The sequence below is a fragment of the Strix aluco genome, chromosome 1 (assembly GCF_031877795.1).
Source record: "Strix aluco isolate bStrAlu1 chromosome 1, bStrAlu1.hap1, whole genome shotgun sequence".
Lineage (NCBI taxonomy): Eukaryota > Metazoa > Chordata > Aves > Strigiformes > Strigidae > Strix > Strix aluco.
Window position 1 is genome coordinate 123,680,213 of NC_133931.1, and position 24,599 is coordinate 123,704,811.

At 36.2% G+C, this 24,599-nt stretch overlaps 1 protein-coding gene across 1 annotated transcript in view; it reads left to right on the forward strand.

The window, feature by feature from the left end:
• The window catches only part of PIP4K2A (phosphatidylinositol-5-phosphate 4-kinase type 2 alpha), a 121,191-nt gene that overhangs the window by 50,290 nt on the left and 46,302 nt on the right, over positions 1–24,599 (forward strand). The window contains exons 2-3 of the mRNA XM_074834071.1: positions 16,358–16,455; positions 17,545–17,641. Coding sequence (XP_074690172.1) covers positions 16,358–16,455; positions 17,545–17,641 — 195 coding nt within the window. The remainder of the gene's footprint in view (positions 1–16,357; positions 16,456–17,544; positions 17,642–24,599) is intronic.

Consider the following 24,599-nt stretch of genomic DNA (forward strand, 5'->3'; position numbering starts at 1 on the left):
ACTTGCTATGAACACCTGTGGTGCTTCTTGGTCAAGGTATAACTATTAGCTGGTAACAGCCTCCAGCAGGTTGGATCTTGGATTTTATTTATGCTTGTGAATGGGAACTGTTTGATAGCAACTGAAACAGCAATCAGTCTGAAAGGTAAGTAGATGCTAGTAAAGTGTCTCTTGGTTGTTGGGGGTGTGGTGTTTCTTTTTTAGTAAATACACAAGTAAAGGCCTTTGGCATTGCCCCCATCTCAGCTAGTGGTTCGCTTTTGGTTTTACTGCTTGTCAGGAGACATTAATGTAAGCAGGGTACTTAAGTGTACTGTTAAAAAGCATTTTGGTGCCAAATTCAGCCTGCTATTCGGAGACATTAGTAGCATAAGGAAAAGACAATCTGTAACTCATAGAAAGTTACATAAATTTCTTTGTTGAAACAATTTACTAATGTTTTGGATATTATTTTCACCTTTATTGCACCAGATGCTTTCAGTATACTTTTAAAGTGTTAACAATATAGTGAATGTTTTAAGAATAAATGACACTTGTCATTTTCACTAAGTTCTATGAAGCAACAAGTACAATCATTTGTGAACCCAGAAACATTTTTCCTTTAAGCACTGCTTTCAAAGAATCTACTACAAGAATTATTAAAATGACCAATTGTCTAAAGATGGGATAGATGCTGTTAAAGACCCACATAAGCATTTTCAATAGTTTTACTGCAAATGCATTTCTTCTTTCTCTCTGAGTGGAGCGTCAGGTCCTTCTCATGGTCTGGACTTTTCACTTCCTCCAGAGCACTCATTAAACCAGAGTTCAAATGTCTGGTGTGCTGAGATAGTCTCAGGAGCTGAGAGAGAGATTATTGCAGTGATGTTAGTTTTAGCAAATTGTTCCATTTTTCAAAAACAACAAAACCTTACAGCTGGTGACAGTTTGTGGGTTAGAGGTTCAGAAAGGGAAATTGGACAACAGTGGTTTTAATATAACACTCTTGCCAGCACTTGCTCTATCAGGAGATTCTTTAAATATCAAAATTCATACAAAGTTGTTCCTGTTTTATGTCACTGGCTTTTTAATACCTTCCTTAGGCTGTAAGACCTGTATATTTTATAGGAAAACCGTGGCTTGCAAGTACCACTAGTCATCTGTAAATTCATGACTTAAGGCTGACTTATGTACACAAGTATTTGCCTAGTATCTGCTGTGGATTTTTATTTTGACTGTAACTGACAGAGCTTTCACAGGAAAGCCACCTCAATGGTAATTACTGCTACTTCACTTTGAAAACTTTAACCTAAATAAGTCTCTACTGGTGAGGCTATTCAAACCTCAGTCAGGAACATCATCTAGCTAGTTCTTGGGAGTGTAGACTTCCCCAAATTGAACAAAAGTCAGTGGGAGCTGTTTCTGTTGAGGACTCCTTGAAAAACCAGACTGGAAGTACTCTAAAGTGTGCACCCAAAAATCTGTGGAAGGTTGGCTGCTGAAGACACAGGTGCACCAGCCATGCTTGTAATGGGAACTGGACTTTCTGGGTGGTACCAGTCCTTAAATCCACCTTACTGTTACGGAAACTTGTCTGCTTTCCTTGTGGGAGTCACCTGAGCTAGTCATATTCAGTTCTCCTTGACATGTTTTATTTCATTAATGAGTCGCTGAGAAACAAAACTGCAACTTATCCCTCTCTGTAGAAGTAATCTCAATTCTTTGTGAATACATTGGTCCCTCTAAAGCTTATGCCATGATGGTCTATTCACACTGCAGGTGATGCTCAGGGCCCCTTGTGTTGGAGGAGGTGGAGGATCTTTCCTCTTAGGTGGTGTACAAACATGGAACAAAATACTAATTCTTGCTTCCAGGTCTTTCAGTCCCAGATCTGGTAAGCACATTCACTGCTACGGTTAGAGCAATTACAGTACAACTGCATCTGTTTATCCATCATTCAGTATTTTACCAGAGATTAATATGAGGCTATTTTTAACACTGGCAGATAGAGGGTATGTTATTTTAGAATGTGTATTTATTTAGGTGTTTTGTTTGATGGTATCTGTGTTAGTATTTGAGGTCACTTGGATCAGCCAGAGCTGTATGAGTCATCTTTATCCCATTGAGTTTACGCATTATGGTCTGAAACATTTCTTTTCACCTCTTTTTTTCTTTCTTTTTTTTCCTGGAGTATGACCCTAGAAAAACAACATATTCCTCATGTTGTGCCAAGTGCAGCTCTTCTGAAAATGAGCCTTAGTTTGATCTGTCTTGCCTTCTGGGCTTATCTACTACTAGATGGTAGAAGTGGGAGGGAAACAATACAGAAAGCCTGAAGACAAGAAGACATTATTACACTGCTGGCAGCCTTCCTGTGTTTGAAGCCTGAAAAGAAGTCTTCGGTCTAAGGAAGAAAAGAAAAACATGAACATTGGAAAGATAATCTTCCTAACTGAAAGTTCAGCAGAGCTTTTTGTTTCACTGCTGTTTGAATTCAAATTTTGGAGTTTGTGATATAAAGTTTGCTGGCTGATAAAGAGCTTATTGATGATCTGAAAGTCATACATAACTGCAACTGTAAGCCTAGGCAGAGGTAGAGTGCCCTTCAGAATTTATTAATTGCTTCAGATTTTGAAGTTCTACAAACCTAGTCTTAAGGTTTTCTTTTTATACTTGGAGTCACTGGAGTAAATGGGTTGGGTTTTTTCTTATATCTGGGTGTCCAAGATAGGATACCACTGTTCTGCATTTGATAAATAATACAAGGTATGAGCTTTCTTTTATATTGAGATAGCAAATTTACCTGGGAAAAATGTGTAAATATTGAAAACTTGTCATTACAGACTTGAATTAGAGAATGACAATATTTAAGACTTAAAAAGAGATCTAATTGCTTTTCTTAAGGATGTGTACTTTTTCAGTCTTGTTGAGGCTTAGGCATGGCAGTTCTTAGCCAAGCATTCAGGATTATTAAGTTTTCTTCACTACTTCTTAGCAGTTGTACATATTCTTGCTGTGAATAGATAAAATTCTGCTTAGTTGGGACTTCGAGAAATCTCATCCACTGAGATTCCAAAAGGTAACATCAGACAAAAACATGTCAAACAAGGCTCTCCTTAAGTGAACCCGTAGAGCTGAGGCAGAAGATTGTATTGAATTTTAAAACAGAAGTTTAAATGAAGCTTAAATTTATAAGCAACTGATCTTTGTTAATATGTAATTGACTTCAATTCTGTTTTGCATTTGTATTTAATGAATACTGTATTTTTCAGTAGGAAGGACCACTGTATGCTTGTCTTCTCTGAAGAGTCTTGACAGTTGGGCTGGCAGGCAAGAGTTTGTTTTTTAACTGAGATCCTTTTTTTAAATCCCCTTTGTCAAGCTCCATCTGAGAAACTGCAAAGCAACACACTAAACCAGCATTCTTTTTCCTAAGTTAAATGAAACAAACTTAAATATCCTGGATACACAAAGTGGAATATAAGTTAATCAAACCAAGTTTTATACTTGACATCGTAATTTTTTTTTTAACAAAGGGAGTATTATCTGAAGACTAATCAGTTCAACTTGCAAACATGCCTTAAGATTTCAAAACTAGATCTCATCTTCCATAACACTTTTAATTAGGGGACCTGGAAAGGAAAACAAGTCCTCTTTGCTTTTTTGACTCCCAATTGTTTTCTCAACTCTGAATTGACCTATCTGTTCAACTCTATTACAGTAATGACGAAAATATTCTGCCTTCACCTGAAAAACAAGTTAGTTACCCAAAGCTGGTTTTGCAATTCAACAAATTCTGATTTTAAGTACTTAAACGTTGGCTGCAAAAACAAGTGTCAAAATTGTTTTGTGTGCAGGAAGTTCAGTCATTAGTGCAGGTTACTCTTATTTCTCATTCTGTGATACTTTTTACAAGGCATTGGAGTTAAAACCGTTTAAATTTCAAAAATACATTTTTGGAGGAATCTTTATTCACCTTGTAATAATCACATCTAAGACTGCAGGAAGCGCTTCCAACTTCAGGGGGTTTAGCTCATAGTCCAGACCTTTTAAGCTAAGGAATTGCAGAAGGCAGCATTTCTCTGTTGCCTCTGCTCTACTGTGACCTTGCAGTGAGCAGAATTGGCAAATGATCCAAAGGAGCAAAAATCCTATTCAGCAGCCTTGGTTTGGGTTTTAACTTTGGTTCATCATGTGACTGACCACACACCCATGTAGATCAGAAGAGGAAAAATGATGGTGCAAAAGCAGGCAAAAATGGGGAAGATCCGAAGTGCTACTTCTGGAGGTGATGTTGGCAGTGCTGATTTATTTGAAGCATGGGCTTTTATATGCTTTTCTGAAAACACCTGTGGCTCACTGAACCTATTTTCCTCTTGAGTCCTTCCTTGTAACTAGACAGAGGTGTGTCTTCTCGATTTCCTGAAAAATACTCCGGTATTAACTGTGCATTTCCAGTCAATAAGTTATAAAATCATAAATGCTTTCATAAATAATTGGAGGAAAAAGTCAAATGCAAGAAAAAAACCCCTGCACTTACAAGCTTGAAGTAGATGCTTTTAATCCATCCTAGTTTTTGTATCTTTCCTGATGGCTGAAAAACAACAAGCATGTTCCTTAACTTGCTGCATGTGCACTTCCCACTGACTCCTCGTGTTTTGGAGGGCCGCCACCTTACCTTTCAGCTATTCCACCTTTCTGCCACTGTAGAAATTAATTAACAGTAGAAATTAATGGCTGTCTTGTGTGCAGGAAGTCTGGTCATTAGTGTAGGTTACTGTTATTTCTCATTTTATGAGGCATTTTACAAGGTATGGCAGTTTTTAGTCTCTGAGAAAAATGGCAATAGCTTTTACTGTGAGTTTCTCTTTTAAAAAAAAAAACTTTTTTTTTTCTCAGTTCTTTAGGTTTATATTCAAATTAAAACTAAGGCCAGTGTTTCCTTTTTAATATTGTTTTTCAGAAAATATTTCTTAGACTGAAAATGGAAAAATGAGTGTGTGTGCGCAGAGGAATGTGGAGGGCATAAGGGTGCACATTCCAGATCGCCTGTGCTGGAGTGGTGATGCAAAGCAGCTGTGAGTTGAGTTAACTGGCCCTTGTACTGCGCAGGCAGTCTGCTCATGCCTCTGGTCCCAAAAATATTGCTTAGCTTGATACTACATGGTTCCAACTCTTCAAAAATGCAATGTTGTGCTCACTGTGGGTACATTATTCAGAACTCTTAATTCTTTTTTTTTTTTTTAATTTGCATTAGAGAATTTCCTATACTAAGATTAGTGTTAATGATTGAAAATGCATGTTGGTAGCTCAGGGCTTTTTATAATTTATTTGTATGTATTTGTGTATGTGTGTGTAAAATATGTATATATGTATATTAAATTCTTGCTTAAGGGATAAATTAAATCTGTTAAATGTTTTTAATTTGGATTTCCAAGTACAGAAATAGTAAAAAAGCTAGATTTTTCTTTCTTGTACTGTTCATCAGCAATACATAGCCTGAATCAATGTCAGTGATGAGAGAGTTTCCGTGGGCTAGTTCTGCTCTCTGAGTCTTGGAAATGTGATTCTGGAGTGCGGGAGAGGAAATGAGTGGCAGCTGATCAAATACTGGCATCAACCACCTAATCATGGGAAATGCTTTTTGACTGGATTTGGAACAATGTTACCATGGATAACATAGTAGAAACTACAACAGAAAATTTCTTCTTTTTGCAGTTTGGTTTTGTCTTTACCTTTAAAGTAAAAGTGATCTCACCGTACTTTCTGAATGACAAAGTTTGGTAATTTCTATTTGATCTCCCTTCAGAGGCATCGTGACACTGGTGCACGTTCAGATTAATGGCACTAAAACCACCGGAGTTGCTTTTTATTTATGGGCTATAACAAATATAAATAGAAAGCGGATTTATGTCCTCTTGCCTATTGAACATGTCCTATTGTCCCTCTCAGCTTGTGAAATCCTCTGGTAACAAAAGTCTGACCTGTAAACTAAGGAAAAAAGGTTGTTAAAAGGATATTACATTGCTTTTAACAAATTATATTTTTATTTCACATCAAGGGATAAAAAAGATGTTTACCTTGAGTTGTATAACCATTTCAACTCCTAGTTTAATCAGACTAGGAGGGTGATGGGACTTAAGAGTCGATGAGCCCCTATCACCTCCACTGTGCCCTCCCCTTCTTCTGCAGGTCCAGGAAGGCTTTAAGGTTATAAGATACCAGGCAGTAATTTAAATTCTTGGCCTGCAGCAAAATGAACATTGCAGCTGTTACATCTGAGCAGTTAATATCTGATAAGTAATGATAATAAATCCATGAAATTTTGTGTATAGCATTACTGCCAAAATAAATCGGTATTCGTTGTGGAAAAAGGATATCCAGAGCAGAAGCAAAACCTGGCTCATTGTAAAAACACCAGGATATTGTTCTTTCCCAAACACCGAAGAAGTGGCACATAAACTCATTGCTTCAGCAGCCAGAAGCTGCATATCTATATGAATGAATGAGTACTTTAATGTCTGTGAGAACAGAAGAGTAATGCATTTTAGAAACTATATATGGGGGAACAAGTACAAGTTCCTGCCTCGATGACAACAGAAGAGGTGGACAGGAAAATGGTAAAACAACACTTAAACAATCCCAAATGTCTGTTCTGAGGTTGCTACCCAGCTCGGGCTCTTTTAGGTTTCCTTGGAACTTAAGGCCCTTTATATCTCCTCTCAGGAGCAGTCAAGCTGTCCTGACTAGCAGCAACTTCTGCTTTTGCTCTGACGGCATTTTCATAAACAGCCCATGCAGTGGCTTTGTGCAGCAAAAAAGTCTGGATGGCATCCTGAAAAAATCTGGAAGACAGGTAAAACCTCCCAGGTGATTACAGACCTGTTAGCCTGACTTCAGGCATTACACTACTTTGAAGTAAAAAATTACACAGTAAATGCAAGAGGAATACAGTGCAACCAAGATGCATCAGGGAGATAAATGAAGGGATTTCTCTAAACTAAGGAAATGCAATGCCTACCCATTTGGACTTCAAGTACAATATTGTGCATGGTGCTGCACAGATTATTACTTCTCCTGGAGGATATAGGTTGAGAGCTAAAAAAATGTTGGTTTAGCTGAAGACTAATGCGTGCTGGTAGAGCAAGTTCTGCACGTTGTGCTCTCTGATTACTCTAAAGTCCATGTTACCAAGATCAACTGCTATGCCACTTTACAGAACAGTTGAATACTTGTAGTATGACCTTCGTGTACTTGCTTCTGGTGTCACTCGTGTTCAGTTAATTAACTTCATAAATTAGATTTATATAATGCAAATGGTATTGCTCCTGTTTTCAGAAAATTTGCCTCACAGCTTCAGCCTTCACCTAATCCATAGTCAGAAATGACCAGAAGGAATCATGTTTTAATGTCATCTTTTCGCAAGCCAACAATTTTCTAAATAGTAACTTATTTGTGAAGTTGGAATGTATGACAGCACATTAAAGTGTGTCACCAAAAAGCCTATTCACAAGCTGGTCTTCCTTCTCCTTAATAACAATAATAATAATAACAATGTGAAAAGCATACCTTAGTTATGTCAGTGTAGAAATAACCAAAACATTTGGCTTTTTTACATTTGTTATTGCTTCTGAACAATAATGAAGCCCATCTGATGCCTTAAATTGTTTCTTTATGGTATTTATTCTATGGCTGTCCCAATTAGTCATTCTTAAGCAGGATGTTCTTAAAGCTTTCCGCTTTATTCAGCAGCTAAGTTGCATGTGTTATATATGAAATGGTTCCTTAGGTTTCTTTTTCCATTATGCTTTGCCTTTCTTTGTTGAAGAGAATTTTTTTCTCATGAATTTCATTTTGCAGTTGTAGCATTCAGGTAAGGCTACACCATCTCTGTATTTGTTCAACTGCTTACTGGAATTTTATCTTTAACTGCATAGACTCATTTTTCCTGTTCAGAAAAGTTTTACTTGAAAAATATGATCTCAAAAGCTGTTATGAGAGATGAGCATTATTGAATAGACTCCTTTAAATCTGTTTTCGGTTTGGTTGGTTGGTTTGGTTGTTTTCCAAATCTGAGTGACATGATTCATGGAATATAAGTGTAATTTTATTTCATTTTGTTCCTGTTTGTTGAACTCTTCTTCCAGAATCCATGATAGATCATTTAGAAAATCAGCAGAACATTTATCCATGAGTTGTGTATTACTTTGTGTATATATATATGAACTTATTTTTGTAAAACCTTTCCCTATGTTGTAAATAAATACTTGGTGCCTCCTAGGCATCCTCCTCTTTTTAGGTATTCTCTTGTGAAACTTTCAGGAGAAAGCCAAGTGAACTTAAAGTTTATCTGTTGCCAGATAAGCATTTTGTTCTTTAATTATAAAAATATAGACCAGATTGCTATCAGACCTTGTGACAAGTATGCGTATTTTAAATTAGTTTTTCAAACAATAACTGAAGATACCTATTGCTATGAAAGATTGTATTAAAGTGCATCAACTTCCCAGCACACAAATTGAAGTTTAAAAAAGATGACTTGAGATATTTCTGCTCAAAAAATAAAATGTTCTTTTATCAATTTTGTGGCAAGCCCACTAGCTAATAGTTTGCAGATTGTTTAGTTGTCAGAGTTGTATGCTTTGTCTTCTTTTCTTCTTAACCATTACATTAGCAAACAAGGATGAGCTCATCTGTATTATCTACATCAAAACTCGTCCAAATTTGAAGGACTTTCATTGCTTTACAATTTCCTTTTGGGCTGAGTCTGCACTTTATTTTTGTATGCCATTTGCTACTCAAACTGTTTTGCATGTCAAAAATCTCCACTACAAATAAGTCACATTTCTATTATTCTGTTTTCCATTTCATTAATGTACACTAGTATCTTTGTACATACTATTGTATTTGTCCTAGCTTTTTAGGAGAATAGGGGATTATCATGACAGGCATTGTCTTGATTGTCATATAAATGCTTAATTTATATTTGGTCTTTGATTATTTGGCACATTATAAAGTGTTAATTTTTGCACCCATTGAAAGGTGTAAGCAAATTCACAGGAAGTTTAACCAGATCTGTAGAAATGTGGCGTTAGGCTTGTTTGACAGTAAACAGTAGATGTTCTGGATTTTCTAAACTCTTCAAATGTCTAAGAGACTTGAAAGACTTAAAAACTTGCATCAAAACATTTGTAAAGGGAATGTGGTTTTGGTGTTTTGTTGTAGGTTCTTTAAACACTGTCACTCCAAACTCTGAGCAGGAGTGATAACCAAGCTATTAAATCCTTCGTTTGGATTTTGGGTCCTGATATTTCAGATTTAAAGATAAAAACCAAGAAGTGAATGCTCTTCAGAACCATTTTTTTCCTCCAGTTTGGGACTGTATTTGGTCTGTCACAATATCCTGTTGGGTGCTTTCTCAGGTATGTCACAATATCCTGTTTTCCACGTGAATGCATGTACTACAGACCTTTCCTCCCCAAAGATATCCTTGTACTGTTGAAAACAGCAACTAAAAAGTCTCATGAAAACATCTGGGGTTTGCGGTGAAATTTTTTGGGTTTTTTAATTCAAAGACAGACCATAAGATTTCAAAAAAGTCTTGCTTCTTTTTTGATAAAAAGTAAATGAACTATAGTTGATGTGTTAATTTCTCAGAATTTCTAAATCCATTAAGTGTATTTAATATTTTTGCAAAGTATTTCAGACATTCTGTGTTTAGTACTTCTTAGTACTTATGCATTAAGGCAATTTGAAAAATATTTGCTTCAGTTTGGCCTACTTTTCTAGCATTAGATTATGGAATTTCATTGAAAGCCAACAATCTCATTGACAGGTATCACGTGAACTGTAAAAACATGAAGCTGCTGTAGCACTTACTGGTAGATATCTTGAAACATGTAAAACTTCAGTGCCCATTACCCTGACAGCTAGGTGGACTTTTATGTTGGTTCGTGGGTTTTTTTTCTTTCCATATGCCTTAAATTACAATTATCCTAAAGACTCAGAAAATTAAATACTTTACCCTGTGTTTTTCTTAGTCATATAATTGCTTTAATTTCAGGACTTGTTTATGAATAGGTAGCCAGAAATTACTTACATAGAAGCTTCCTATGCCATTTAAACTCCTAGCACATTGTGTAGTTAGTTAAAAAAAAGTCTGGGTAGATATTTTTTTACCTTGTGCTTTTAGGGGAAAAGATGATGAATTTTTGTGTGATTGAAATGATGAAAACCTCATTTAAAACAAATTAAGTATTTTGCTGAACTGATTTATTTCTCTACAGCAGAACTTAGTTTAACCTTTTATTTCTCTTGCAAGAATGGCTTTGAGTGTAATTTAAACTGTCAAATGACATTTATCAAATGATGGTGTTGCCCTGTAACAGGCAAATGTCTTCCACAAAATTGATTAGCTGCTGACCTCATCCACCCTTTTCAGACCCTTCAAGGTAGATCTCAAAGAGTTGTAAAATAATCACTTCACTTTCAGTTTATACTTCAACACAAGGCGTTTACTGTCCTAGTAGCGATACTGCAGTGTGTTCCACATCTGGGAAGGAGAAGATGTAAATGGCTGCCTATAGCTCTGCCTGTCACCACCCAGCCTGTTGTGCTTTAACTAAACCCCTACTCCTTGCAGAATAGGAACAGCTTTGGAAATGGCTTTTTACAGCATAATAAAAGGAATAAGATTAAGAAACATGATCTTCTAGGTGATTGTGCTCCAGTAATCAGGAAAATGCTCTGTTTGGTAAGACCTGCAGCATGTTCAGTTATCAAGAAGATGCTGGAAGAATGAAGGATAATAGTCTTCTAAATGTGAAATTTTATACCCCAAACAGTTTTTCTCTGTTGCATTCTTGTTCTGCAGCCTTGTTTTTTAAGAGAAATCCATTAGAAGCCAATAGGCTTGCTTCTGTAAGCATTAACCTACCAGTAAATGAATTAACTGTGCCTTTGAAGAAATCTGTGGCCCTGTCAAAATGGTGACTCCGTGTCTGAATGAAAAGTAGTCTCTGATATTCTTTTCTCTTCAGAGCTCTGTGCAAGTTTCCTTGCCAAAGAAGAAACTGAGATGCAGAAAGTAAATCATGAACATAAAAATCTCAGAACTGGTGGTGGTGTTAAAAGTTCAAGTCTATTTTTAGATCTTAGTAATTTCTTCCTTCCAAAGTCTCTTCCACTCCCGCTTCTTTCGAAGTCTATGTTTAAAAATACACAAATTTGTGAAAAATGCACTTTTTCTGAGCAACAAACCAGTTGTAGCTTGTTTGTCTCAGCAGATCAGACTGCTGTGAATTGGCTTTTGGTTCAGAGAGTTAGGAGATAAACAGAGCTGAAGAGAAAGTAGCACTTCTACGACTTCAGCCACATCCAGCATCGGGAGGAGCAGGGATTTGCCTGTGTGTGAAACTGCCAAGAGCCATAACTGTGATTGAGATGCTTTATCAAGCTGTTCAGTGTGAAAACACCTCATCCCTTCATAGGTTCAGCCAGTGAGTTTGGCGGACTGGTATGTTAAATTAAAAGGAAACATTATCTATGCTGTATATTACAGCTGAGATATTAAATACAAGAAACCACATACAGAATGAAGGCTTTAAATAGGAAGAGAGTTTCAAAAGGAACCACTAGGCATCGCTAAGTAGTCTGCATGTTGATTTGTGATATGCTTGAGATGAAATTTGGACATTGATGGATTCTTTGATTTTGTATGGGGTTTTTTGTTTTGTTTTTTTTAAGTGAATAATACCAGCTGTAATGTGTTACATAGGTTTCTTGTAGCATTGTAGTGATAGGCATCAGCTTATATCTGTTGGAGAACAGGATCATTGTTCTGGCTCCTCTAGCTAAACATGCAATATATGCTGTAAATTGCCTTTATTATATGCTGCTTAAATATCTTATTGTCTGCTTTGCATACAAGCAATTTATTGCTGCTTATGTTCTGACAGAATGAAAACTAATGTTTAATTATGCATTGCCCTAGTAATGTGGTGTTTAGGGTGAATGTATCTGAATTAAATAAGGGCCATTAATAATGCCTAACAATTTATGATATATTCATTGCTTGATTTCAAATCATATAAATTAGAGAAGCTTATTTGAAATGTCACCAATATAAGATGGCTTTGTGGGAACACCTCTCTGTGTGCTAATTTCAGAATCATTACCAGCTGAGTCTTACTATTTATTCAATGTCCAGTAGGCTTTTATTACTCCCTTATTTGCAGTTTAATTACAACCTCTGTTTTCCTGACAGTGTGAATTCAATCCTAAACCTGCAGGAGCAAAATGAGTTGCAATCAGTCGGTTTTTGCCTGAAAGCCCCCTTTCCCTTCAGCCCCCTCCCACCTGCCATGACCGAGCCACAGCTCTGAGCAGATCCCCACAGCCACAATTTTTTGTACCATGTGTTTAAAGGGGCAATGCCAGTCTAAGGCTTTTTAAATTGTTCTTCCTTAAAGCTTGGAAGTTGTGGGGGATGTCTCCATCTCACATAACCACCTGGTTTTATACCAACATCACAGAAGATATTTGAATAAATTAAAGGGAGGTTTCTGGGTTAGTTATTAATAATATCTTGTGTGCATGAGTTTACAAATGTTATTAATAGACATGAGGTATTTATACATAATACTCATGGTTACTGTGCAACTAAAATCTTATTTATATTTAAAATAATCCATTCTCTAAGGCTATTATATGGGATTTAAATTCCTCAAAGATACAGTAAGCATTGTCTGTTTCAAATAACAAGACGAACTGCAGCAAAATTTTGGATTGGCAAATACAAAGCAGGGCAGTTAAAGGATGTAGGCTGCAGGACTAAAAGTACTTTCTTTCTCGATATGATGCACATACATTTATTGTAGAGCTGCTATAAATGAGGGTTCTCTTAGAAGTAATTGTAATTAAATGAATGTTTGATCCCGAGTCCTCAGCAACAAGTCAGTCCTCTGTCCAGTGAGCTCTTTCCGCTTCATTTATGCATCGTGATTATCTCTTGTGGGACATTATTTCTTGCTTATGATTTTGTTTCATTCAGAAGCACTCCTTAGAGGAAAATCCATATTTCTTATTTCTTACATAATTATTACAGCTATTCTAACACAGTTTCTGTTGTAATTGGGAATACTGAACTTTCATCCTCAGTCACATTTCGTTTGCTATTGCTAAGGGACTGAGCTGTATTTAATGGGTAACGTGAAGAGATGCACATAATAACTTGGCAAAGATATCACAGGCATCTTAAAATTTTCTGTTATGTTTGACTCTCAAACACAGAAAAAGACACAAAATTTACATCTGAGATGAGTTGGAAGGCTCAAACTGTTGCCTTTGTGTTGCATATTTAGTGTCTTTCAGATGTGACTGTTTCTTTACACAGTGATGGCAAAAAGGAGAATTGATCCCTCTGACCTTTCCTTTTTCTTTTAGCTTTTCAAGAGCTTTGTGGGGGAGTTTTGGATATTGTTTCTTCTCCCTCCCCCTGCCGAATGCGGTTCCAGTTTCCACCAAGATCTAATGACACGAGTATTCCTTTCTGTCTTGTGTGCACTTTCCAATCTGGCCTCATTAAATCTATCTGAAAAATGTACTATTGCACAAAGAACCAGACCTTATACTTGAAAGGTTTAAATTAATTAATGGCCTGTGCCACTGGGACATGCTATTACTCAGCTGGTGTGCTATACCAAAGGTCATTTCTACTGTGTGTTCATCAGCTGCTTTTTTATTTTCCTCTTCTGCTAGAGAGGAATTCCCTAAAATATTAAGAGAAATTACTTTTACATACCTCAGAGTTGGATGAATCTCAAAAAAACCCAACCCACATAAACCAAAACCCCTTAAAAAACACCTAAACCTTTTGTTAGTCTGCATTTTTTTCCTGATTTGGGGGATGGGGGGGGCTGGGAGGAGTGTACATTACATTCACATCTTGTAGGGAACTTCCTAGAAGTATTTTGGAATTTTTTGCTTAGAATAAAAGAATCTCTAACGTATGCAAATATGAGCACATTTGGCTATGTTATTCCACTATGTAGATGACATTTGTAAGGCCTACAGGTACAATTAATAAGACTGTGCCATTATAGCACAAATTTAAGTATTTGGAGCATGAAAGCAAATCTACAGATGTATCCAGAGAAACTTTGCATCAGCAAATTAGGAAAGCAAATGCATGTGAAATTGATCAATGCAGTTTTGATAATCTAAAATCCAAATTTGCAAGTGAACTTGCTGTTGTTGTAGATAATTGAAGATGTGTGAATTCAGCATTATTGACAGTATTCAATGAAAGATGTTCTTGGGATCGCTTTTGGCTAGAATGTACACGCGTTCTGGTCTGTTATTCCTCTTTCAGCGTGGAATTTGTTGTATAATGTGGCAATCTAAAAGAGTAGATAATTCTGTGTAAGCAAATCTAAAGTTTCATATCTCTGTGTAATATATCTACTTGTCCCTAGTTTTATTTGTACAACAGCTAGTTCTGCAGACTCATGAACCTGCCCTGTGGTTTCAGGGTGAGATTGATGTATGGCAATACCAAATTGTAGTAAAGAGCATGTATGTTAGATGCAGTGATTTTTGATCAACATTTGGTTATTTTATGTCATATTTAATGAGGTATCAGCATGATTTATTAGGTTTGTACAGCTGTGTTTTCAAAAATTTACTGGAGTTTCTTCTTTCCTCCTTCCAAAGGGAGAGAAAGAGCATTCTCCCTACAACTTGAAGGAGCAGAGCACATTCAGCCCATCCCAGACATCTTTCTATTTCCTTTCTCCACTCTGCTATATAACTGCCATGCCTCTATCTAGCTTTTCAGGACTTTCCAAAGAAGCATTCTGTAAAGTAAATTCAACAGATTTTATCAGTTTTCATGTGGGCTGCAGGGATCTGAATAATAAAAATGAAACATGACAGGGAACATTACTGGGACTAGAAAGTATGGGAAAGTGATGAGGCCACCTGACCTGCCAGTTTGCCCTGGTTTCTTTCCTCTGTTTAAGAGCTAAAAGGCTCCTCGCTGTTTTGTTATTTTGTTTAACTTCAGTTCTGCAAAAGGTCATACTTGCAGTGAGTGCGGTTTTTTTCCTCCAATAATTATAACCTATAGCTGCTTCAGTGAAGGTTTCTCCAAAAGCCTCTTAAGCAGGATAGCATTTACAGCAACTAACAGCTTCTCAGTTGGAAAACAGTGTTGGATAAGCAGTGCTAAGAGCAGAGAAGCACCCCTGAGCTGCTATATCCACCCCTGGTGTGCATTTGTATTCATATAGAGTGGGTTTTACCTCTAAAACCTGTACAAATCTGCTGAAGCAAAATGTACTCTGTGTGAGCAGAAAGATTTGACTGGGTAAATTGAGATGCGTGACCAGGATGTAGAGAACCATAAGGACATAGGTAAAAAGTATGTTATAGGTATTTGATGACTGATGTTGTAACGGGTATCTCATCCATGATTTGAAAGCACCATTGCAAGCTAACAATTCTGTCTTATGTTTATCATGCTTTAATTAAAATTTACTAAAGTAAGGATAGATTAATACATGCAATAATAAAAACATTTACCTACCTACAAACTAGGTAATGATAAAATTGTCTACATTTTATAATAAAGATGTGGTCAGAAGTGGATTTCAGATACATATGAATAATCGTAATCTTGAGAAGACTAACATTTATTTCAAAGCTAGAAAGAATAGATGGTCCACATAAATATAACAAAAAGAACTTACATTTCCATCTATTTCCAAGCAAAAATTTAATGATTTAAATAGCTTGTCCAACTTGAACAATCAAAAAAATACCTGAATGCTGTGACTTGCAAAAACTTGGCTAGGTTCTGCATTAGTGTAAGAAACAAATCTCTGCTTATTTGAGCCCAAAGTGTGTGCATTCACACCTAAGCAAAATTTCACTTTATTTTCTATAAATAGTTCAAGATACAGCATGTAAGACTACTTCATAAGCTGCAAAGGTAAATACTCACTTAAAATATAAAATTTGAATTATCTTTGAAAAGTGTAGCTCAGTTGGTGAAACAAGAACAATATGTTTGGATTAAAGACCATTTTGCTGGCATCCTCATTGACCTTCCATAAAAAGTACACTCCAGGTGTGCTTTGAAGCACTTTTTTTTCTGAAACTAGTATAAATATGGAATGCTGTTTTGTCTTTTCCAAAGTGTCAATCTTTTGATTGTATTTGATCTGGAAAGAGTAAAACTGCTTTTGTGTTCTTCTTTTACATTCACTCCCAGGACATATACACAACAAATAGTAGACTGAATAGCATTTTTGTAATTAAGACACATTCAGCATCTTTGCAAAGACATCAGCAACTAAATATATTCTGCTTTCTCTAGATCAATGAACTGAGCCATGTTCAAATCCCTGTTATGTTGATGCCAGATGATTTCAAAGCGTACTCAAAGATAAAGGTGGACAATCACCTTTTCAACAAGTAAGTACAAGTAACAGTTTTTTGTAGAAGTCGATAGTGGCCGTGATATTTTTATGAAGTATTATGAACTCTGCTATTTTTCAGTTCATGGGACTGAAGTTTTGATGATTAAGTTAATCCTGCGATAAACATAACCATCTGTGCTGTTCTGAAAAGCAACAGCAAGGACTGCTGGGTAGTATTTTTCCTCCGTATGGTTTATTATTGCCTTATGAGTATCTTACTACTGAAGGCAATTCTTTCTTGGTGTGGTTATTTATGGCTGGTATAAGTATTTATTTGGGTATTTCTAAAAACATAATAAAAACTACACACACATGAATTTATTTGAAGAAGAATGAGAATTTAAAGCATATATCAAAGCTGAATAATTTTCAGCTTTTTATTAATCCATAATACAAAATCATACCAATCATAGAAACTCCAAAATATTACATGAAATTATCTTAATATATATGTCTCTTAAAAATTAAATGTTCCATGAACAGTATGTACAGACATACAAAGCAATTAATGCTTTGTGTATAACCTGAATTTTATTCAAGAATATATTTGGAAAAAGGAAGAATTCTGCTGCTTTGGGTCTTCTGTGGTGCAAAGGTCAAAATAACTTTTCTCATATATAAGCCTGAAATTAAAACGAGGATATTAAAATTAGCCCTGTACTGAACGAGTCAAATTTTCTTGAAGGTTTGGCACAGTCAGTACTTTCTGGTGTCACAGATGTTATAGTAATTCTTGTATAATCCACGCTAAGATTTCACCTTTGAAGTAATTTTAAAGCGATGGGAAAGCATTCTTTTCTGCTTTTGAGTCCAGGTTCCAAAGTCACCAAAATATAGTTTGTGTTTATTTCATCTACTTATGTTGTAGCTTGTTAGAGACAAATATGTATAAATTTAATAAACATTGTAAAGAGAAAGAAAAGAACATGGTGAGACCAAATGTCATTTAAAAAAAGAAAGCATTAGAAGAGCGGTTATAAATCTCCTTATCCTCTGCTTTGTATGAACAGGAACTTACTACATATGCAGATTACTTATTACATATGCAGGTGAATGAAGTTGATTTGGTTTTATATTCTTTCAGAGAAAATATGCCAAGTCATTTCAAATTTAAGGAATATTGCCCAATGGTTTTCCGTAATCTAAGAGAGAGGTTTGGAATTGATGATCAAGACTTCCAGGTAAGTTCTCTTTCAAAACACCTAAACTGGTGATATATACAGATTTTAGAGGTTAGTAATGCTGCAGTTGTGAACAAGCAGACCAATGTGCTGAAATAAAGTTCTTTGATTTTTGTATAAGTTGGTGGAAAACTAAGAGAAAAATAAGACATATTTCCTGCTCCTTCCCTCCCCTGCAAGCAGAACGTTTCTGTTTTACCTTTTTTCCTGCCCTAGCTGTCTTCTGGTTCCTACCTTTCTGCTATCTTTAGTCCTCTGTGTTTGCCATTAGAGTACCTCCCAGTCATAAGCTATGTTATTAAAACTGCGGGGTGATACCCCTTGCAGTAGGAAGAAGAAATAATGTCTGGACACTACTGACAAGAGATGCTATATTCAGCTGGATCACTGAGATAACAGTTGCTTCAGTGGTGTGTCTATGTGAGATGTGGTTTCCAAAACGACCACAGTCTTTGTTTTTCTTCACGCTCTTTGTTTAGAAAAGAGTGACCTGTGGCCTGCCAACTTCATACTGCTTCATCATGTCTCCTTTTCCTGTTGTTAAGAGGATCTGGAAACAAATCGCTTGCATAGAGCAGATACAGCAAAACAAGAAATTGCTGTAGATTTGGCAGTGTTGTTCTGTCCGGTCAAAGCTTCTCTCTGTCTTTGCAAAAGAAAGCTCTTGACTCTGCTTCAGTCTGCTTTGCCGATACTCGCTGACAATTACCTTTTCCATTAACTGTTCCTAACGCACACTGTTTCAGTCACAGGGTTAATTCCTTGTGCAGTCACACTGCAGGCTGTCTTATCCTAAAGAGCACTTGCTGCGTAACCCAGCCCCAGCATGCTCTTTTCCTCTTTTAAGCTATTTTGATGTAGGCTGCAATTGTATTTTGTAGCCTGCCACTAAGATGTATTAAGAGAAGATATTTGATAGTGGTTTCAAGTAACTAAACAAATTGTACAAAATGCATTTTATACAATAACACTCCCATTCTTCCTACATAGAGCAGACTGAATACGGCAGCTGAAATCTACATCTAAGTTCTTGAACTATTCTTTTTACCAATTTTCCTCTTTCAGTATCAAGCAATGTGTTAGAAATGATTAGATGGGTTAAAATGGGCTTGCAGGAGTGTAGATGGAGATTAGGTTATGGATCTCACTATATATGGCCACTATAACTTTGCTAAGACATCTTGCCAGTAGGTGGAGAAGAGGGTTGGGTTGGTTTCTTTTGGTAGAGCTGTCATGATCCAATTGCATGATTTTTCATTATCCTATTTACTGGAGAACTGTTTAAGAGGAAATACACCAAGATTCAGGCCAACAGTTACAACAGTTATATCAAATTCCATTCCTGGTTCGATTTTCCTGATGGACCAAAGAGAATTCTATTTTTTGGGAATCCTTTATCCCTTACCTATACCTTGATCCCTTTATTTGAAGATTTCCCTTTTCTTGACAAAGGAAGAGGATCAGTATATCAAAGAGGAAGGACATGTGATTCCTCCTAAACTTAAAATTATGGTGTCAGCTCATGGTTGCTGTCTTTTCGAAGATGAGGTGATGACGTTACTAGGCAAAGTTATATTTCAGTAAATATATATTGGAAGACTTAAGATGCTGTTATTAGTTGAAACCAGTGAACTTAGCATAATCAAAAATGCTACATTCCACAGCATTGTGAAATGTTTCTATCTGCACTGCTGTTCTGCAACAGAAACTCCTGTTGTAACTATGTTATACTGCTGTTTGAATTTATTAATGATAACAATGGTAAAACAATGTTAAAGGACAGTCAGTAAATAAAATGTCTATATTTTCAGATTAAAAACAAAAATATTTGTTTGTAGCTGTGTGTTTTGGGGTTTTGGATGATGTAACCAAACAACAATCCAAAAGAAAGAAATGTAATGACATCCTGGTTTTTGATTTCACAAAATTATGTATTAGAAAAAAATCTTCAATGCTATTTAGTATTTCAAGTATATTTAGCAAAAACCAGAAGACAGTTAATATTAATTTTGACCCAAGAGAAGGCAATGTCTGCATTCACTGTTCCTTTTTTCCTTCAACCCAAGCAATTTATCACTCTGAATACTTTTACTGGACTGTTCTGATTTTTTTTTTTCTTAAATGCTCATAGTAATGTATTTTGAACACGCTTTCAAAATTAAATTATTTTTACATAAATACACATGAACAAAAATTTAATTCACCCCATGTATAAGATGGGGATTATCCCTATTAAAAGTATAAATTGTTTTCATTTTAACGTTACAATCTCTGTGATTTCAAAAGGGTATCTAATTTGACAAAGGGAGACTCACTGTATGTACTTTTTCTTCAGATAATCTTTGCCTTCAAGGAAGATATTCCAATGAAGGTTGGTTAAAATTATTGTCTTGTACTTGGAACCAAACATGAATTGGAAAAAGGCTGTGCAGTATTGAACTGAAGAAAAGCTTATGGAAGAGAGAGCAAACAGCTTTCTCTGGATAGTTTTTCTTATATAATGATTTTCAGGAAGAAAATCCTAATCAGTTGTTGAACCATGTCATTCCCATTATTGAGGAAGATAATATTGGTTTAGATAAACCCAATTACCTTGTTCATTACTTAGACACATCAGGTTAAATCAGGAAGAACATTAATTTTAAATGTTCTTATTTTCAGAATGTTCTGCAGATATCCTTGATGAGTTGTTCCAGAGGGCAGATAGTGCTTACTCATGAGGAAAGACTAAAAAATCCCTACCTCATGAAAAGAATTTGGTAGTATACACTATAATTACTGGGCTATACTCATTTTAATTCTTGACATTGTATTACTCACTTTATACAGTAATTTTGTGGACTGCTTAACATACAGGCTTAGTTCACATATGGAAGAGTTAATATAGGGATCTTCTCTTACAGAGATCTCTCATCCCTGAAGAGAACGTTAAATCTCAAACTAGAGCTTTTTTCCCACAAGTACTCTGACTTCAGAGTATAAATTGTATATGGCTCATGCCTTACAGGAAGCCATTCTAGTAATGGCAATTACAATTCCTATAGTGGACTCCCTCCCTTCACATGATGAAAACCAACTCCTTTTTTTGAGGCATCTTTGGTAATCTGTCCTACATCTATCTGTCATTCATAGCTAGTTGGGCACCTCCAAGAGAGACTTTGATTAGTACTGAACTAGGGTTAGAGTTTCATGGAGATAACATGTGTGGTTGCTAATACTGAGTGGGGATTTTGGGTGATTCATTCTTTATTATGGACAGCAATATGGAAAAAAATAGCATGAAGTTAGTTAAACCTTGAGTTTTATTCAAAGGTTGTCTGTAGAAACTTGTTATGACAAATTAAGTCTTCAGTCTAGGTTAAGAAACTTTGTTCTTATGTCCAAAAAAAATCTTTTATTAGACCCTGATCTTCCTTCTTGGTGATCACATGTTACTAAGATATTTATTGCATCAAATTAAAAAATGGTCTGGATGTTTTTTCTTAGAAAAGGGAACACAAGTGATGATTAGTCAGTATGAATCAAAATTGCATTTGAATAATGGAAAAACTTTAAAACCGTTTTAACCACTTACATAGGCTATAAATTTTCAAAGTGAAAGAGATTATTGTTTTGCTTTGTGCTGTTGGATGTTACAAGTAAGTACATATGGATCTCAAATTGAAGATAATTTTTAGAAGTGTCACAGTAATTCCACAAGCCAGAGCATTAAATAATGACAGATTTTGCCTTGAATAGGGTAAATTATCTTGATCTTGTATTTTTGTTAGTGTCTTCTTACTTCATTGAAAAAATCCTTAACTCTTAAGATCCTCCTAATATTGACAGGAAAACACTTGAGAGCATTAACTGTTCCTGGCAGAATAGAGAAAAAAAAGGATCAAAAACCAGATGTCCTAAAGTAAATCCCTCACTATAGTGCTGAATTCATTTTTAGTTTCTACATTCCCCATCAGCTTTAGACACTGGTCTTGCAAAAGTTATTCTACAGAAAGGCCTCTTTTTCCAAAGTATACGGAGTAACTCTTGTAACTTTGGAGTTTCTTTTCAACTGGATTGACATTATTTCTTCTTAAAAAATCCAAGAGTGCAATTCTGTCAAGAATTACAGGACTAGCTTCTGTAAACTGCAAAATTATGAGAGATTAACAGGCAAGCAGCTAGCTTAATGCCTCCCAACAAACTCTAGAAAAATAGGATCTACTACTGTTACAAATGCTTCTGCTGCTCTTGCTCTGGAAAGGGAAACTTACTTTACTATGCTCCAACACATCTGTTCTTGCTTAAAGTTATTGCTGAATCCTACATCTGGCTTCTGCTAAGCAAAAGAGGGAGACTGGGTTCTTGCCCAGTAAAATACAATTGCTCATACCAGAGGGCACCAGTGTCTCAGTGTACCTAATGAGCTTTCTGCTGGGGACAGGGGAGAGCACAACTGATTTCCCTTAAAGTTTTAGTACTTAGTGTAATAAGAGACATGCTCAGATCTGACTTTGCCTGTCTGCAGGAGCAGTTTGTAGAGGTTCTCTCTACAGGACAGAGAATTCATAAAGAGCTTTTAACAGATGGTCTATGAGTTCTTTCTAATTTAGAGATGCTTATTATTTCTCTATGTGCATTTTTTTATGTAAAAGATTGAAGTCTAAAATGAAAATTGAGCACTGCTGCTTTGAAGCAATTTCACTAATAACAAACCATATGAATTCAGTGTCTTTTACTTCTGATATGGGTGTCTCATACATTTCAGTATCTCTCACAGCTTTCCATACAGAGGATTTATAGTCCAGATTCTAATATGACATCAGGAAAATAATGCAAGTTCTAGGTTCATTTTTCAGAAGTCAGCCATCTTTAATACTATTTTCTTTTTAAGTATCTAAACTTCAGATCATCAAATTCTTGTCAACTTATGAATATTTTTGCTCATTTTGTGTGACTTACCCCATCCTAAGACATATTAAGAGCTTAAAAACTGTTTTACAGTCTAAGACAGTATGTTTCTTCAGGCTAACAAACACTAATCAGAGCTCTCTGCTGGTGCTTCTGTACTGAAATTCATGCCTCCATTTATTGGTCCTTGGTTTGGGAAGGAACAAGCCACCTCTAGCATCAAACTACAGACAACAAGGTCAGCAATAAATATGTCAGCAGCAACTGTGTTAAGAGTTGGATCTTCTTCCTAAGACATGATCTTTTCATTGCATGTTTAATAAAATGCATAAAAAATCCTGGAAGCGAGAACTGTCTTGAAAAGAAAATTCCTGTGATGGTCATTTTAGCACGGTAAGTCTGTCAGTGCATGAAAAGTTCTTGAGCTCATCTGTCAGATGAGGTTCCTGTAGCAGAGTATAGAGTTTGTGGATCACAAATGGGCATTGGCACCAAGATGTTCAGAACTGCTGACGTGTTGTTTGGTGTAGGTGTAGGCAGTAGTGGTAGTAAGGTGTTGAGCTAGCTGTACTAACAAAAACTGTGGCATTTGTGGTCTTTCCAGAATGTAAAAAATGACGTTTGCAATCTGAATATTATGTTCTAGGATTTGGTGCCTTAAGTGTGAGTCCAAATAAGAGTTTAGTGACTGTGGTACTTAACCTTAGTATGCACGGCAACAGAAATTTTAATCTCCAGTTTCTCTTAGTTTTCCTTAGAGAAAACATTTCATTTGCCTTGCTTTCAGCAGTTCCTTGCCTAAACTAAACTAAGTATCATTCACAATTGAGTATTCAAACTAGAAAAAAGTAATTTAGCATGTGCTGGCAACAGCAAAACAGTGAGCTGATAGGTGCTGCCTGATCTCTTATGGAGATAGCCATTGAAAGTGAGGCATCAAGTCAAGCTTTACAAAGCTGATGGGGAGAGGCTCCCAGAAAGAGAACCCTAACTGTTTCTGAAGCAAGTCCATGCCTTAAGCTGACAGCTCCAAATCCAGACCTACAGTTTCAATAGGATAACTTGATTTACGAAAGAAACACGTTTTATTTGTTAAACTCTCATTCAACCAAGTCAGAGAACCCATAACCTTTCTCCTGGAAGGATAGCTCAGTGAAAAAAAAGAAAAAAAATTGGTGTTCCACCTTTGTCAAAGTTTTTCGTGTCTTTCACCACAGTAATCGCTCCCTGAATACGATTTGCATGTAAATGTTCATAGATGTTCAGAGTGTGTACATCTGTATCTTAACAGGATCATAGAAGTGACTTGATATTTCTGACAGATGCACCACAGAACCAGTGGTGTCCTGTTTTCATCTTTTGGAGGTTCCATGACATAGGTCTTTTGAGAGCCCTGCTTTTGAGCTGACAAGAAATTATTGTGCAGTATTGTCTGTACAGCTGCCAAAGGCAAGGGTAGGTCATACCACTGAATGTGCTTGTAGCATATGTTACCAGACAGGTATGTTTCGCTACATGCCAGACTTCTCAAACACATGTCAGTGTCAGAGTTTCAGTGTTTCCTGATTGTGTTTCCTCATTAGTGTTTCCAGACATGAACCTGCTCAATGGCAATGGTAGAATGCGCGGTGCCACCATACAAAGTAAACCCAAGAGTTTTCCCTACTCATGCCCATATGACAAAACCAGACATCTCTAGGTTTGATGCTTCTGTTACATTAAAACCACTAGTGCTTTGTCTTTCTTCTCTCTAGAAATCACTGACAAAACACTGCCCTGAACACCATCCCAGAAGTGGGCTGCTTGTTTCAAATTACAGCAAAAAAACTTGGAGCATCTTTGTCCAGTTGTATGACACTGTGTCTCTCTAATGTGCTTCTTAATCAGTAATCCAGGTCTAATTCATCCATATCCATGATTCTGGAGGTCTTGTCAAAAGAAAAAAAGGTTGGGGGGAGCTGCAGGCTTGTCTTCATGAAAAGCTGTGCATGGGCCAGGTAGCACCCCTGTAACTGCTGTCACAGAACAGCCAGACCATTCTCTAGCAGCAATGAACCACTGCCAGGCT